Source organism: Alligator mississippiensis, chromosome 1, assembly GCF_030867095.1.
Source record: "Alligator mississippiensis isolate rAllMis1 chromosome 1, rAllMis1, whole genome shotgun sequence".
Classification (NCBI taxonomy): domain Eukaryota; kingdom Metazoa; phylum Chordata; order Crocodylia; family Alligatoridae; genus Alligator; species Alligator mississippiensis.
This window is the reverse complement of record NC_081824.1, coordinates 110,928,399-110,946,316: the sequence shown is the minus strand read 5'-3', so window position 1 is coordinate 110,946,316 and position 17,918 is coordinate 110,928,399. Positions and strand designations below refer to the sequence as shown.

The following is a 17,918-nucleotide window of genomic DNA, read 5'->3' as shown; positions in this document are numbered from 1 at the left end:
TCTTATGCCTGCCTGAGCATGTCTCTTGGATCAAGCCCTTTCAGGGACATAGGCACTGCTCTGCCTCCTGTCTAAATCCCAGTAGGGCTTAGGTGGCACCTACATACCTAGCGGATCAGACTGAAGCAGTTCAGTCATTCACAAAAGCAGGACTGTAGGAAACTCAAAAACTCTCAAGTTAGTCAGGTCTGAGTCTAGGGAGTTAAGACACCTCTAGGCTTACAGTGTTTTGGATTGCAGTTTCAGGTTTATGGTAAGTGCTTCCTGTATCCTATTTGAAGTGTTTAAGCCTTTATTTAGATGTAGTCATTAGCACTCAGCTGAAATTAGGCAGCAGTGCCATGCTGGGGCCTTTTAAGCTCTCATGTCCAATTTGGTATATACCCAAGGAAACTTTAAAGAGAAGTGACTCTTGGGCTCAGGATGAAAATTCTAATTAAAACAGGTAATTCGCCTCCCTACTAATTACAACAAATTAGCTATAGAGGAAGAGCAGTAGGTGATTGTTTGATTTACCTCTGAGGTCATAGTAGTCTCATTTAAAGAATATCTGAATCTGCTGAGGTGGGAAATACTTAATAATTAAGTTAGCACCTTAACCCTGGAATGATGGCCACTTCTAGGGTATGTTTGCACTCCTCTGCTGATTCATATCAGAGCCAGATGAAATTTATTCTAGAATCATTGTTTTTCCAGAAAAATAGATTTGTAGAATAAAGCTTCACTTGGCTGAATTTTTCAGGGTTTTGTATCAGCAAAAGGAACTCCACCTTTCCTGCATATGGCCAGCATTCACCCTTGTGAAATCTATGAGAAAAAATGTGTTAAATGCTGTTAAGGCTTCATGAAAAAAACAATGATGGGTTTATATTGGAAAAGAGCAACCATTGTGAATGATAAAGAAAGGTACTAAGATCAGTATTGCATAGTACACAGCTGGAGTGGTTCCATATGGAAGTATCCTGATACCAAAACATCCCTGGTATGTGCAAAATAATTTGATGAGTGGCTGAACTGAGAGGGGATGATTTAGAAATCATAGGTAACAGAAACACTCACCTGGAATATTCAAATGGTAGCACGTAATAAATAACCAATACAGAAGTTCAATAATGTAGAAATGGAGTAATAAGATAATGTAGCAATATAGTAAAATGTTTTATTGCATCTTTCTCATCCTATGTACAATCTTGTATCCATTTCTGTACCTTGTTGTGTTCTGCTTAGCAATATTATTGCTTATTAACTTATCTTAGCATAATTTGCACAACAATCAAGTATGTCTACTATACCATATATCATAGTATATGTAAATGCTCACAATCTTCAGGCAGGCTATATCTCTCAACTTAAATCCTGGACAGAACATTTCCAGGCCTGCTCTTAGAGAAATAAATTGGATACATAGGAGGAGATGTGTGAATCAAGAGTAAAGAGAAGGGGGCATAAATGAGTGGATGGGCATAACACTGTGTCTAGTGCAGTGGTTCCCAACCTTTTTAGACCATGGACTGGCAAATCGTGGACCAGAAGTGACCACAGACTGGCAAACTGCGGACCAGCAAACTGTGGACCAGCATACTGCAGACCAGCGGCCAACCCAGTATACTCAGTATAAAAAAGGGGTGGCTGCTGATTTTCAGTATGCCAGTCACTTCCAGACTTCCAGTCCGGCAGCCAACCCTTCATGGCCTAGTATTGGGCCACAGCCCAGCGGTTGGGAAAGTCTGGTCTAGTGCATGGGGTCATCTGCTCTCAGTATATCATGCTTTTCTAAGATGATGAGTAGGCATCCTCCCCCTAACCAAGATGAAAAGCAAAGAATATAGGCATTGCTGGAGTATGGATTAATACAACCATTGTTCAGTGCATATGCTACTCAGGCTTTGCTGAAGCAAAGTAGGACTCTCTGGGCACACCCATTTGAGTGTGCATGTGCTTTTGCATGTGCTTTTCCTTGCGGACAATTAGCAGTGGCTTCCCAGGGTTTCAGTGGTGGTGATCTGGCGTATGGAGCCTGGCTGGAAGCCAGAGCATAGCTCCAGCCGGCTAGGCTCTGGTTTCTGACAGTGCATGCTGCCACCATGTGCGCCACCCCACTTTTTTCAGGCACAGTATTTTTAACAAGGGATCTCCCAGTGTCAAAAAAAAATCCTCCACACTGCAATTTATCAGTGCAGCGAATACTTGCATGTGTGATGTGTGTGGTGCCACAGACAGGTCTGCGGCACCATGTACTGCATGTGTATGCTCATCTAGATGTGCCATCTGGGTACACCTACACGTGCACTTTACTGACTACATCTATGTTTATATTTTACCTGTTTTTGAATTTTGGAAGTGCATAATCAATGGATGCTACATGCGCTTTCCACAAGTAATTCAGAGCATCGTCTAATTTTATTGAGGCAGGAGTCTGTCCAGCAGATAACAGATACTAAACCAAAAGAAAAAAGAAATGCTAGCATAGAAAATAGATTTTTAAAATACATTTTTCAAAATTATTATATCTTGAAACAACTGGAAAAATGTATAGTTTGTTAATCACGGAAAATTTCTTTTAAATAGTTAGAATGAGGTGGTTCCTAGTGATGAAAGCTTGATGATTAATTTAGAAAAAGTCTCTGAAGTCATGGATATCAATCAGGGTATTCATACAATCCAGAAGTAGATACCATAATTATAATCTAATACAAGCTCCTGCACAGTACAGGCTACAGAATTTCACTCAGTAACTTATGAGTCAGGTCTATAACCAAATGCCACACACTGAAATTTGTCATACATAAAAGCTATTTAATAACACCAGAATAGTTGCATTTATAGATTAATAGATTAGATTAATAGATTGTAAGGGACTGGAAGGGATCTTGCAAGATCATCTGGTCCAGCCCCCCTGTACTAGGCAGGAATGGCAACTTGGGTCAGGTGACCCCAGCAAGGTGACTGTCCAGTCTCCTCTTGAAGATTTCCAGGGCAGGTGATTGCACCACCTCTGGAGGGAGCTTATTCCACAGTCTGGATACCGTAACTGTGAGGAAGTTTTTCCTAATGTTGAGCCTGAATCGATCTTCCAGGAGTTTGTGGCCATTACTCCTGGTTTTCCCCAAGGGTGCCTGGTGAACAGTTGTTCACCGAGCCCTTGATGTATTCCCCTGATATAGTGGTAAGCTCCTACTAAGTCCCCTCTCAGCCTCCTCTTTTTTAGGTTGAGGAGACCCAAGTCCCTCAGCCTTTCCCCATATGACTTGCCTTGCAAATCTCTGATCATATGGGTGGCTCTTTTCTGGACTCTCTCAAGTTTTTTCATGTCCTTGTTGAAGTGTGGCACCCAGAATATAATCTAAGGGCAGATCAGTTATTTTTAATAGATGCATTTATTCAACTGGACACATTTTATCATGTTGCCCACTCAGTTTTTTAACATGAAAAAATGTTGCTAGACCTGAGAACAGGCTTTAGACTGAATTCTTCTTTGAGCATTTGCTATACTTACAGTGGATAATTCAGTTGCAAAGATGGTTTCCAGGAGGAAAAGGATAGAAAAAGCAAGTTAACAATAACAGATTGGTTTATAACCCCTCCTGCTACAACAAGTAGAAAATAGTTCCTAAATTAAGTAGTGGAGCATGGATTTGGGTTACACCAGATCTTTTAAAACCCATCTCCTGTAGATTCCTAAAGTCTTAAAGAGCTAAATTGATATTAACCATGGTGGGCCTTGTTTTACTATATATTTTTTACTGTAGACAGGACTTCTGTGTCTTGGCAAATTGAAAGTTTCCATGCCAGGGATGTCCAACTTCAAAGTCCCTGGGGGAGGGGGGCACATAATCCCAACAGGGGCTGTATGCACCATAGGCTGCACTAGATATGTCACATGGATGCTCCCCTCCCTCTTCCCCACTGCTGCACCATGTAGCTGTATGAGCATGACCCCACCCAAGTTCTCAGAAGAACCAACATTATCAAAGTCACTTGGGTCACAAGCCAAATATAGAGTTATTTTAATGGTAATAAAAAAGCATATAAACCTTATAATGCCTGGGCCCAATTCTCTTCCATCATAGTAACCATTTCATTTCATCTAGATTTCTCCTGCTGGACACTGGTACTGGTGTAAAATAATCACACTATCTGATTATAAAATAAAATAACAGCTTTTTAAAAATATATATTTTTTTGTGTTCATTTATAACCAAATATGAAAATAACTGTTTACCTCAAAATAGGCCTTCCATTCATCCATGAGTTTTGGAATTTGGGAATGGCAGTCAGAAACACTGTAGCAGAAATCCTCTCTTAGCTCTTCTGGTGGTAACATTTCTACTGGATATTTTATTTGCCCAAAAAAGCCAGCTTCCAAAGCACCCAGAAAGGGTATGATAGCCAGGTAGTAATTCATACCTATAGCATATTTTTAAAAAGAAAGAGATGACAGTGGGCACGACTATGTGAGACATTTACTGCACAGTTGACTAATTAACTGCACTATAAACCTCTCACTATCTACATGTGCACCCCTATTAGGGTGCACAAAATAATAAACTCAGCAGGGTAGTACTTGTAAATACAAGTACTTGTAAATGCAAGTATAGTAGGGTAGTAGTAGGGTGAATACAAGCATTGCCCTGCTATGGAGTTTTTCTGTGCCCAGCAGCATTGTGAATTTACTGAATGGTTTTGGTTTGGATGAAAAGAAAAGCAGGCCAGTTCTATCTTCATAAAGGCAGAGGAGAATGAGGCAGTTGTTACCTTCTTTTAGTTAACACCACAGACCATAGCCCCTGCTCATACCAGCTACCTCCATCATTGTAGGTGACTGAAAGGCTGATGGTGACACTGTTGTGTGGGAAGACCACGAGCAGAGGCTGACCAAAGCAGTGTAGTTTAGTGCTTGGAACGATGAAGTGTACATGGGTCTGAGAAATCATACTTGCAATGCTCTGCTCTTAGGATATGGCAAGGGCTGAATTTATAAAAATTCTAATGATAACAAAAATGGTCATATGCCTCCATCTTTTTCTAGCGAGCATACTGTTAGCTGTCTGTGACTGCAGAGTTGTATTGTGAGCTCTGCTCAGAATACAGTGATGTTACCACTTTTGTGGGTTATTTGACCATACTGTGACATAGCACATGACTCAATCAAGCAGTTACCCACTCATTGCCTTTGAGAGGATGCTTTTTAAGTGTGTGGTGCTGCCTGCTAACAGAAACAGGAGACTGGATCAGATGGTCTGGTCAGGTATGATAATGCCTGTGTTTCTTTGACTACAAACATGTTTTTTGTCATGTGGTGAGTCATGCCGGGATGTGTCCTGGCACAGTTGACCTGATCAATTGGCAGGTGCACACATTGCCTCTGGGGCCACAGTCATTCATGATGGGGCCTGTGCTTCTCCTGGGGCTTCAGGGGCCCAACCCTGTGGGATCAGATGCAGGGGATTCCGAAGTGTGCATCTGCAAGTGCAGAGCAAGGGAACCACATGGGGTTCCCTTGCTCTGCAGTGTAAAACACATGTCTTAGATCACCTGCCCATAACAGCTAGAGTGAGGGCAGCCCCGGCTGCAGGGATGGCTCCATAACTGAGCAGATATCTGCCATGATAAAGAGGCACAAATTATTAACAGGAATTGTAGCGTTCACATTTTGGGGTATGCGGGATATGAAAAGGGGCAAGGGCATCTGTTCGCTTGTGTTTTGTGCAGCCATAAAACTAATCCTGGTGTGAAAAGGGGAGTCATCAGTTTGCAGCCTTTGAAACTTTGCACACCTATTTCTCACATGATGATGTCTAATTTTAGTTGCAAACTTGCTTTAGCTACTTAATTATAGGATGCTCTACAAGAAAATATCTGGCTACCAATGGAGGCTACTAAGATGAAACAAGGCCATGAAGCTGGCCGGCAGCTAGTGTAGAATTCTTGTCAGGAGAAAATGAGCAGGAACAAGGGCATGTACGATAGAAAGTGATAGAGGGGAAAGATGGGGGAGACAATAAGGCTGTTTGGGCAAAGTTTGTCTTCATTGGCAACGGATGGCAATAGACAATTTCACCGGTGCCTACTGAGATTGTTAACAACATTTTTCTTGCCAAGGCTGAAAACATAGAGCTTGATTTTCACAAATCAAGATGTAGAAAGTAGAGCAGGGGGGCATCTGATGAAATAGGTTGCTGCCTATAAAAGCTGATGCCTCTCTTAATCAGTTAGTCTCAAAAATGCCACCCTGCCCTTACTTCTACTGACTTAAGTCTAATACAAATAACTTTACAGTATAGTGTAAGATGCTGGCATTAAATTGAGCATATTGATCCATAACTATTGAGAGTAACGAATAAGGAACCCAGTATTATGCAGTCGCTTTTCTGCATCCAGTTGAATTTTAAGGTTGAGAATTTCTACCTCCAGTAGCCAGAAATTTCAAAGTCATCAAATCTTATTCTACTCCCTTGTCCTTATGTATCATTCTATGAGATTACATTGTAAAATAATTCACAGTGAAATAGCTTTAAATTGTGGAAGTTTGAATGGATAAAAGATTCAGAATTGCCTTCTATGAGTGAAATAATTTCCTGAATAATAGAAAATAATAATAGAAAATTGCATGTACTCACAGCCCCACCAGCTTTGCACAGATATGCACAGATGGTCTCCAGATCCATGGCCACAGGTTGTATTGGGAGGAACAGCTAATCTCCCTGAATCAAAACAAAATAGAATTTCAAATGGTCATTTTATGCACACAAAGCAGCTTCACTGAAAACAACAGGACTTGCAAATTTGGCCCAGAGGATAAAAGAGTTACTCTTCATACAGTAGATTAATTTCACAGTCAATAACTCTCAGAGGTTAGATCCAGATGTGCAGGCACATGTGGTTTGTGGCACTGCAACACAAACTGCACAAGTTTCCCATCAATCAGTGCATGGCACTGCTAATTTGCAGCGCTAGGGCAAAATTTGCTACCAGGATTTCCTGGTAGGAACACCCCCCCGCCCCCAAACCCTGGAAAAAAGTGGCACAAACCACATCAAAGTAGCGAGCGCCAGGAGACATGCACAGATGGGTGAGTGCCAGGAGACATGCTGCCTGCTCTCCCATTTCTGCATGCTGTGGAGCCTCCATGCTGAGACACAGTGTGCCCCAGCCAGCCACTCCCCACCTGGCTGGGGCGCAGGGTGCCTTGAGACAGGGGAGCAGGTGGCCTTGGGCTGGCTGCTCCCCTGTCTCCAAGTGCCTTGGTGTGGGGGGGTCCACTGCAGGGTCCCCACACTGAGGCATGTGGAGCCCACATGCTGAGGCACCCTGTGCTGCAGTTCCATGGCTTCCTGGCATGTGGGGTGCCTCAGTATGGGGACTCCATGTGCCTCAGCACAAGGAAGGGGTCTGCAGTGTAGCCCCTATGCTGAGGCACAAGGAGACAGGGGAGCAGCCAGCTGAAGGCTGCCTACTCCCCCATCTTGAGGCACACTGTACCACAACCAAGCGGGAAGGAGCTACTTGGGGCACAGGGTGCCTCGGCATGGGGGCTCCCCATCTCCGTGTGCTGCTTCGCAGCTGGCCGGAATGCAGGGTGCCTCAATGCAGGGGATGGCTAACCCCTGATAAGGCACCCCGTACCCCAACCAGCTCCTCCCCTCCCCCCTCCCTTCCTGCAGTATGTGGCGCACACGGGCAGGGGTGTACACTGCGACACAAAGTAGCGGCACAAATTTCTGCTGCTGCAAAGGCACGCCCCTGTTTGTGTGGACCCGGCCAGGGAGGACACAGAATTCTAGAAAAATATGGTGGGAGAAGACCTTAATCTGAGCCTTCCTCAAGGTTGGATGAACCTGTTTAAACAACACAGACAGATATTTCTCTAATCTGCATATAAAAACTGCCAGTGATGGACATTTCACAACTTAGGTAGGTGAGCTGTTGCAGGGCTTACTGACCGTCAGAGTCAAAAAGGTCTTTGTGATATCCAAACTACATCTCCCTTGGTGTTGGTTAAGCCAATTATTTTTTATGCTTTCCTGTGGATCTCCAGTTTGTCCTTATCTTTCTAAGAGTGTGGTTTCCCAAACTGATTCCTATACTCCTGGTGAAGCCTCATCAGTGCTGAATAGAATGAAAGAAGCAATCTGTGAGTTACGCACAGGATTCCTATTAATACATTGCAATATTGAGATTACCTGTTTTGCAACAATATTATAGTGGCTCAGTTTGTGATCCTTTATAAAATCTAAATCTCTTTCTGTGGCATTGCAGTCACTCCTTGTCTGTTGGTATGTTTGCATAGAATGTGCATTGATAAGTTGATAGTGTTTTGTAATTGTATTTACAACTGGTTGTCAGTAGCATAACCAGGGGTGGATGACTGGGGCACTAGCCTTGGGCACCAACTTGTAGGGAGCATTCCCAGGTCCTTTCCACCTGCAGACCCATATTATTCCCTTGAGTTCAGAGCCATAACTTGTAAGTCTTGTGATCTGGGGTGTCCCCTTTCTCATTCTCTGTACATTCCTCGGGCCCCAGACTGCTACTATCTCAGCCCTCCCTGCTCACTTTCTGTTGCTCCCTTACTGCAGCTTGCACCTCTCTTACTGCCAAATTGTGCTGGTGCACTGGGCAGTTGTTTCATTTGCAGCAGAGTAGGGTTTGTCCCCAGGGCAGGGAACAGTAGGATGAAGTGGTCACTAGGCAAGGGCCAGATCAATGGTTGCTTTGATCATTTGTTAAGTCATTCAGAACAAGGAACTGGTACCACATTCTCAGGTGGCTTTGAAGTTAGGTCTTCATGTTCCTAAGGATGACTAGCTTACTGATGGATCCATCGTATTTCACAACCTCCTTGCAATTCAGAGTTATCTGGCAGAACCATGTCTTCCAGAAGGAAGATGGTGTATATGGAGGAGAGGGGGAGCAGGGGAAGGTGCTGCCTCTTAGCAAGATGACCAGCTCCTGTTTCCAGGAATACCCTCAGCAGCAACACATCAGCAAGAAAGATGTGGTGCTGCAAGGACAAGGAAGAAGTTTTAGGGATTCTCCACAAAATGGAGAGCCAGGAGTCCCTACCACAACCAATGGCCCTCTTAAGCCCCTGGTTGAAATGTGGGGCCAGACATAGATATGTGTTGGCCAATGGCTGTCCTCAGAAAGCAAATACACACATCCCCAACAGCCATGGAGTGCACAATTCCAGAGATGTGCCACCTCTGTGCAAAAAAGGGAAAAGGGGTAGGGGCAAATGATACCAGGACCTGGTCTGGGTGGAGAGCACAGGGGAAAATGAATAATGACTTTGTGCTGGTGCATGAAGGAGGAATTTCACAGAGATGTAGAGCAACAGTTGTACTTTTCTTCACCTTATCAGGAAAGTGTGATACATTTACAAGGGCCATTTGTTGCTTTGCTCTGATTTCAGTCCCAACACCTGTGACTGGTAAGTTGACAGGCTCTGTCACTGATAGCACTCCAAGGATGGGACATGAGACTGATGCACAGTGAATGGCCCATCATGGAAGGCAGAGGAGGCAGAAAAAGGTGTTTGCAGCTCTTGCTGAATCCTTCAAGTGGAGAGCTTTGATGGCACGCATGAATGCAGGGTCCAGACTGAGTACCACCAGGACTGATGTACTGCATCACTGATGCCAAAGGTATCATGATCTTCCAAACCCATGAGACCATGGAGGCCAACATGTAAGCAGTGGATGCCTCCATACCAAACTGTGGCTGTCCGACTTGACACCCAGCCACCCTCATTTGTGTAAGCACTTTGTCACAGTTAAAAATGTTGAGGCTGTCCCCTGTATCACTGAAAAAACCATATCCCAAAATGTGTTGACAAGGGTGGATTTGGGGTGGGGGACAGTGGTACAGTTACACCCTGCTTCGAATCCTGGTCTATGCAAAGCTTAAAACCCACTGCCTGGCAGTGGCAGTAGCACTTCTATTCAGGCAGCAATGAGAGAGTCACTTGACTTCATGGCTCATTATAATCTACCTAATTCATTTTAAACTCTTCATTCCACAGATGTTAACAGCCATCCCTCCTGTTTTTAATGGTCTTAATGTTCCACTAATGAAGCTAGCCTTTCTTCTGCAATGCTACTATTAGCTGCTCCTGGGAATTCAGCTCCTATTTCTCAGTCTTGCAGACATTAACTCAGGTGTAGAAACATTAACTTGAGTAAGGAAACAATTTTCAGTGAAGTACTGGATGTGTTGTCAAGATGCTCAAGAAGACTTAATTTTGATTTATGAATCAGAAAGACATGTACAGTTAGTTCTCAGGATTATGGGACTAAAAAAACCCACTTTTTGAATATTTTTGCCTAGTTTGTTGTGCCTTTTAAAATCAGAATGTATGATATAGGAACGTAATGCACATTCCATTAGTTATATTTGGTTTTGCTTCCATCTTAAAATGTATAATATAGCCCTAGGCTGTTAGCATATTAGTAAAGCTTCTAGTTTCTTTTTACCTGGGGTAAAACATGTTGTGTTATATGTGATAATGCCCTATCTCATATGCACCTCTGTCACAGAGCATGGTGGTGCCCTGTTCCTAGAGAGGGGAAAACTGCCAGGGAAAGAGCCCTAGCAAGGAATAAGGAGACCAGGGAGGGGTTGCCAGGGCAACCAATGAAGGCCAGCTGACCAGAAGGAGCCGAGCCTGGCTCCCTTTATAAACCCAAGGGGCTGGGGCCAGAGGCAATTCCCTGCCAGCAGCCAGAGAGGTAGGAGCTCCCTAAGCCAGGATGCAGTAAGAAGCCTGACAGCTTATGGCAGCTCTAAGATGCAGGATCAATGTTGTTATAGGAAGGCGGCTTATGTTTAAGTTACAGCCAGGAGGCTCGAGTTTGTGTTGCTGTTTGTTACAAAACCGGTGGTTTGGGTGAGGCTATACGGGGATGGAGGAGGCCTCATAGGGGACTCACAGTGGAGTGTGAGGACCCCAGCGCCAGTGGGCGCAGCACACAGGGGCGCATAGACCCCAGCCCCGGAGAGGGGCATTTGAGAAGCTCAAGTTAGGCACGGCGAGCCCCAGGAGGGGGGTCGCACGACTGAGAAGCCCAAGTGGGGCACAGCGAGCCCCAGGAGGGGGGTCGCATGACTGAGAAGCCCAAGTTGGGCACGGCGAGCCCCAGAGAAGGGGGCAACACGTTTGAGAAGCCCAAGTTGGGCACGGCGAGCCCCAGGAGGGGGGTCGCATGACTGAGAAGCCCAAGTTGGGCACGGCGAGCCCCAGGAGGGGGGTCGCATGACTGAGAAGCCCAAGTTGGGCACGGCGAGCCCCAGGAGGGGGGTCGCATGACTGAGAAGCCCAAGTTGGGTATGGCGAGCCCCAGAGAAGGGGGGCAGCACTTTTAAGAAGCCCAAGTGGGGCACGGCGAGCCCCAGGAGGGGGGTTGCACGACTGAGAAGCCCAAGTTGGGCACGGCGAGCCCCAGGAGGGGGAGTCGCATGACCAAGAAGCCCTAGTTGGGCACGGCGAGCCCCAGAAGCGGGGGTCGCATGATTGAGAAGCGCAAGTTGGGCACGGCGAGCCCCAAAAGGGGGGGGGTTGCACGATTTAGAAGCCCGAGTTGGGCACGGCAAGCCCCAGAAGGGGTGTCGCACAATTGAGAAGACCAAATAGGGCACGGCAAGCCCAGAAGGGGGGGTCGCACAACTGAGAAGCCCAAGTTTGGGCACTGGGAGCCCCTGATAGGGGGCCGCATTGTTGGGAAGCCCAAGTTGGGCACTGTGAGCCCCAGATAGGGGGCAGTATTATTGAGAAGCCCAAGTTTGGGCACTGGGAGCCCCTGATAGGGGGCCACATTGTTGGGAGGCCCAAGTTGGGCACCAGAAAGCCCCAGGATGGGGCAGCATTGTGGAGAAAACCCCAGAGAAGAGGGCACAGAGTGAGAGAGGGCCGGAGGGTGCCCTAGCACCAGAAGGAGCGTGCATCAAAGGAAGGAAGGCCCAGGGAGAACAATAAGGGGCCGAATAGTGAGAGAATTGAGACAATGGTGATTACATCGGCGAGGTGTGGACTGCGGTGTAGGGGAGGAAGCGGAGCCGCAGATAGCGCCCCTAGCGGAGGGGGCAGTATAAGGGCAGCCTCCTGCTAATTATTACTAATTAATTAATTAAGATCAAGGTGTGGCAGGCGAGTAGGCGGGCGGTTGCCTCAGAGACAGGTGTGCGGGCCATGTTGAGGGTGGCCCAGAGTGACGACCTGTCACAACCCCGCTTTTCAAAATCCGAAATATGCCCATGCATGTTGACCCCTATTTGCCAAGGACAACCTCCTACTTCTGCAGTAAGCGCTTCAGACAAGTAACAGAAAGTTCATTTAAGAATTTAAAGCATCTAATAAAAGATTTGTTTCTGCATAACAATAAACCTGAATCCTGACATTTGAAACCTGAATCTTTGCCTTTCCACTTCCTCATGACCACCCTCCTGGCTGTGTCTTAGAGTCCCAGGAGGTCCCAGAGCATGGCTCTGGCTGGCCAGGCTCCAGTGTCAGGTTGTGTGAAATCCAGGCAATGTCCACAAAATCCATAAAGTCCATGGGGAAAAAAAATTGTGGAAAAGAAAATTCTGGCTCCTCAGAGGGAGGAGCAGGAAAGTTGCAGAGAGGAGGCTGCCTGCCCAAAGGTCTGTGGACAAGTTGACTGCCACCCCTGCCCCTCACTGCTGACTGGCTGTGAGGACTGCCTGTCTTATGGCCCCACTCCTCTCCACCAACTGCAGTGGGGGGCGGGGCTGCATGATGGACAGCCCTTGCAGCTAATCAGGGGTCTGCCACATGACAGGCAGACCCCAAGCCAATCAGTGGCGAGGGGCAGGGCCACAGGCGCCCTTTGGCTGCTGCAGGGGGCTGTTGCAGGGCTGGCAGGGGCAGAAGCAGATTGCTGCCATGAACAGCAAATCTACTACCAAGTCCCTGCATGTGTAGACTCCTGCCTGGGAGCATTTACTGGCAAGTAGTTTACTCATGAGTAAACTGCTCCTGAATCAAATGCACATGTAGACACACCTGTAGAACAGAGACAATTAAGTTTGGAAGTGACCTCAGGAGGTCATCTGGACCAACTCCCTGCTCAAAGCAGGGCCACCCCTAACTAGATCATTCCAGCCAGGACTTAGTCGAGCCAGAACTGAAACCAAGATGTATAGTCTGTTATTATGCAGCAGTCCCACACCTGCAAAAAGAAACCTGATCTCAGCAATCCACCACAGGAGAAAAAAAAGAAATCACCTGTCACAAAAGCTTTCTGCAGACTGTGCGCCAACAACACAGGGGAGAATCAGGAAAATGCTACCCAGAACAACCACATACTTCACCTGTCACAACACCTCCTATCCCACTCTGATATACTACTCTGCAATATCTGTACTTTCCAAAGGTATAAACTTGTGCCAGGATAAACAACCTGACAGGATTCTAATATACAATAAACTGGAAGAATTTTTCTACTGACTTCACCTGAAGAAATACTTCCACAATCAGTTTCCAGAAGTATTTTTGAAGGAATACTTCTCTGTATCAGTTCTGCTTTCACTACATCCTTTTTGACATGTGGCAACCAGAACTGCACAGAGTATTTAAGATATGAGAGTACCAGGGATTTATACAGTGGCATGATGATATTTTCCATTTTGTTTTCAATTTCCTTCTTAATGATAGCTAATTCTTATTGGCTTTTTGGTGACTGTTGCACATTGAGACAATATTTTTAGAGAATTAGCTACAATGACTCCAAGGTCTCTTTCTGGTGTCATTACAGTTAGTTCAGAGCCCACAACTGTGTATGAATTGTTGAGGTTATTTTTCCATGTGAACATTACCTTGCAATAGTCAACAGTGAACACTGTCTTTCAATGTCTTTTCCTTCCCTGGTATTTACCTTTCCGCTACTTTTATAGAAAAACTATTCTTTCTCAGTAGTTTGCCGGGCTAATTCAGCCAAGCACTTTAGCCTTCTCTCAAAAGACAGTCTTATCTCTTCTGATCACTTTAGTAACCTTTGCACTTTTTCTAGTTTGAACATGAGTGACAAGAATTGTACACAGTATTTGAGATGAGGTCTCATCAATGCTTTGTACAATGGCACTAATACTCTTCTACTTTTTCTGACTTGGATACACATCACCTGATACATCTAGAATCACATTTTTCTTTTTCTAATACCACATTATGTTGGTAGAGCAAAGTGATCCTGTGATCAACCCAAACCCTTAAATCTTTTTCATCCTTAATCCTTTTCAACTAATTGTTTGCTGGTTGTAGTGGAAAATTTTGGAAGTGTGTAACCTTACATATTGTACTGTTGAATTTCATTCCATTTCTATCATTCCCGGCCTTAAGTTTATCCATTTCTTTCTGTTTAATGTTCCTATAATGATTTACCTGTACTAATGTTCCTCTGTACAGATGTTGTATGAAGATGAATGTTGTACGTAAGGCATACAAAGTAATTCAACACTGGTAAGGTGTGAGTGTCATGTCCAGTTCTGGCAATACATGTCAAGAGATGTGGACAAATGAGAGAGAGTCCAAAAGAGAATTATCAACATGATCAGAAGTATATAAACTTACCCTCAAACGAAAGACTGAAATAGATGTATTTGTATCATTCAGAGAAGACTGAAGGGATATATAACAATCCTGGAAAATGGTTGCTGCAAATAGGAAAGCACTAACTTGTTCTCCATGTCTACTGGGGAAAAGACATGAAATAATATGGCTAAGCTGTAGCAAGGGAGATTTATGAGTTACATTACCATGGAAAGTTAATGCAGCTCTGTACCTGAAGGTTTCTAAGAACAGATTAGACAAATATCTGTCAGGAACATTTTAGGTGTACTTGATTGACTTAAGGTTCCTTCTAGCCCTGTTTTGTATGATTCTATTCTGTCATCAGAAGATTTCATTAACAATGCTGTTAATTCATTCTAAGTTTGAAAATATTAAAAAGTGATTCTTGAGGAACTATACTAGCCTGATACTTCCCATTTCAGCATTTGTCTCTGACCTCAAGAAACAAGGTGTTTGCTAGTCCCTACCTCACCAAGGACTAATCCCCCCAAATCTTTCTTCTTTTGATGCCTTCTTTATGCTGACTTCACTAGTCTGTAGTGTGGGGTTTTCAAATAGTCTAGTTTTAAGTGGAAGTTCTTTAAGTGCAGAACAGCTACAGTACAATAAGCTTTTATAAAGTCCTTATCATTATCATAAGTCTCCACTTAGTTTTGGTGAGACCTTCTGAAGTTAGAGGCACATTTATTTTCACAATTGCTAACTGACCTCTTTACTGAGGGAGACATTAAACCAACAAGAATGATAATTATAGAAAATAATAATTTATTTTGGGAAATGAGAACTTAGGAGCTACACCCTGTAGAAAGACACCAACCAGTTCTCATGAAAATATTTTTGTCGACATTTTCAATTAAAAGAAAAATCAACAAGCATATAAAAAGTTAAAAACAGCAAGAACGGAAAAGTATTTAAAAAATCGTGCAACAATATTCATATTTTTTTTAAAGTTCATCTGAAGCCACCAATAAATCTCATGAGCTACTAAAAAAACCCATCCCAAAACAGCTCAACCCCTTCTTCCCTTATCCATGACCTTATTACTTAATAGTTTAAGGTCAGATTTGTAAAGCATGGTATAAAATTGAATCAATAGGAAATGATTTTTCAAACAGTGAATTAAAACATTACCCAATTAATTCATGGCATCTATTTTGCTCTCTTAGGATTTTTAAAAAGAGTATTTGGCTGCTGATTAACTGTAGCCCTATCCTCACATATCAGAAAAGCAACTTCAAGTCCCGCATCTATTGCTCAATACTGCAAGGACATCACATTTGTTCCAAAAGTTTCAAGCAAGCAAATTAACTCTGCTCTAGGAGGGGAGAACTCAGAATAGATGAAACAGAGTTGAGTAAGTAAGAACCTATGCAAGTAGATAATTGATTTATAAAATAATCTGTTATTACAGCAATTGAAGGAGATAGTTTGTACCTGTATGGTATTGCCAACCATGCTGCAAGGGCAAACCCCACAGGAGGTTGCCCACATTATTTGGTCCAAATGCAGTGAAATATTTGCTTGAGTGGTTCAGCATGATCTTATACATTCCCAGTCTCTCTTCATAGTTCCAGGCATCAATGATGATTTTGTTGTCTTTCATTGAATAATCCTTAATGTTTCCAGGAGCAAGGTGCCAGAGCGGGGGAAAGGCATCCTTATGAGTTAGTGATACTACAGCTGCTGGCTGAAGAGCAATGGCAGCCAGCAGCACAAAGAGAGGAGCATGCATATCCAGGATCACACACATCAGGTAGGTGACACAAGTGTTTACAGCTTGCCAATGAGGCACCAGCTTTTACCACAGAACTCAAAGGGTGGGCAGAGATGATGACTCAAGGTACCTATGCAAATCAGGCAGCAAAAGACCTCCTTCTTTCTTCCCTGCAAGACTGACGTGGCTTTGCCAGATTAGTCAACTAAAAGTAGTGCTCAGTCCTTTGCCATTGCAGGGTTGCCTTTGGGGAGGGGAAATGGGAGCTTGGAGTGAATGGGGAATTGAGCAATCTTAAAAGTACTAGCAGGCTTCAGTGGCTCAGATGTAATCAGTTACAACAAAGGAGATAAACTAATTTAAATAAAGCTGCTGCCCCCACTTGCCATAACATTTTATTCTTTGAGCAAAATGGAGCTAAACATAGAAGAAAGGAAGAGATTCAAAAAATGGAGAAAGGGAGCCAGAAAAGGGAGAGGAAGAATGGGTAAGAAATAGAAAGCAGAGACATAGTACAAAGGGTAGAGGGCCAAAAATGGTGTGAAAAAAGGGGCAGAAGGACAAATCTCTAAGGACAGGAGGGAAGAGTGGGAATTTATGCTCTTCTTTGAGTAGGGCAGGGTAGGTCTGTGATACAAAACTTATTATTTATCCCAATACCTGTGCAATCTCTGCCAGAAAAACTTCAAAAAGCTGCTTACTTGTGAGCTGAGACTATTTCTTTATCATCAGCTTTGGCTACACATACAAATGAGATCCCTAAAGCTTATTTGTTGAATACTTTGGTTAATAAGGCTGGGATTGTCAAAGAAACATAAATGAATTAGTCACCTAAATCTTTCTGAAATGTTGTGTAAATTGAGTGTCTTTGTATATAAACCCCAGCCTATATAACTACTTCAATGGCTGCATAATTGCTTCAAAGGAAATTCTGCCTTGCTGTTGAGACAAGTCACAAAGAATTTAATCCAAAAAACAATGAATGTTACAACCTTTTACAAGCACCTTGTCATTCCTATTGCATTGTTGTTATTATTGACAAGCACTTTGTGATTCCTACTGCTTTATTCTTATCAGTAAAATAATCTCAGCTAGGACATTTAAAAATGTAAGTCTTAAAGATAAGGGGTGAATGAAAGTTGTCCTTGTATAGAAGAAGAATTACCAAGGAGGGACACCAATAATGATCCCATTTAAGGAAAGGGAACAGGTGGGAAAAAAATAAGAAAGAACAGAAATAAGAGGATGAGAAGAAAGATTTAAGAATGGGAGAAGGACCATACTGAGGCAGAAAAGAAAAGAAAAATCAACATATTCCATAAGGTAATCATAAATGGCAGGCGTACCCAACTTTCTAGTGGTTCTGAAAAACTAAGAATGCCAGAGCGTACAGATGCAGCCTAATGTTAGGAATTTTTTGGTGGAATATTTTTCATTGAAAAATGTGAGTTTGGTAAACCTGAAACTTCCCATGGAAACATGAAAGTTATGTTGAAACTTTGGGTAGGAAAAGTTTCTCAAGTGCCAGATAAAATATTGGTATAAATGAGGAAGAACAAAACCACAGGTTAGCAAATCACCCAGTGCTTAGGTTAATTTCCAGCATTTATTTACTAGAAT

At 43.7% G+C, this 17,918-nt stretch overlaps 1 protein-coding gene across 1 annotated transcript in view; it reads right to left on the bottom strand.

Moving 5' to 3' along the window:
• The window catches only part of C1H6orf58 (chromosome 1 C6orf58 homolog), a 29,116-nt gene extending 12,701 nt beyond the window's left edge, over window positions 1-16,415 (bottom strand). Inside the window, exons 1-4 of the mRNA XM_019479689.2 lie at window positions 16,019-16,415; window positions 6,621-6,704; window positions 4,223-4,407; window positions 2,322-2,437 (exon numbers count right to left, since the gene is read on the bottom strand). Coding sequence (XP_019335234.1) covers window positions 2,322-2,437; window positions 4,223-4,407; window positions 6,621-6,704; window positions 16,019-16,334 — 701 coding nt within the window. The 5' untranslated portion in view covers window positions 16,335-16,415. The remainder of the gene's footprint in view (window positions 1-2,321; window positions 2,438-4,222; window positions 4,408-6,620; window positions 6,705-16,018) is intronic.
• Window positions 16,416-17,918: the final 1,503 nt, after the last annotated feature.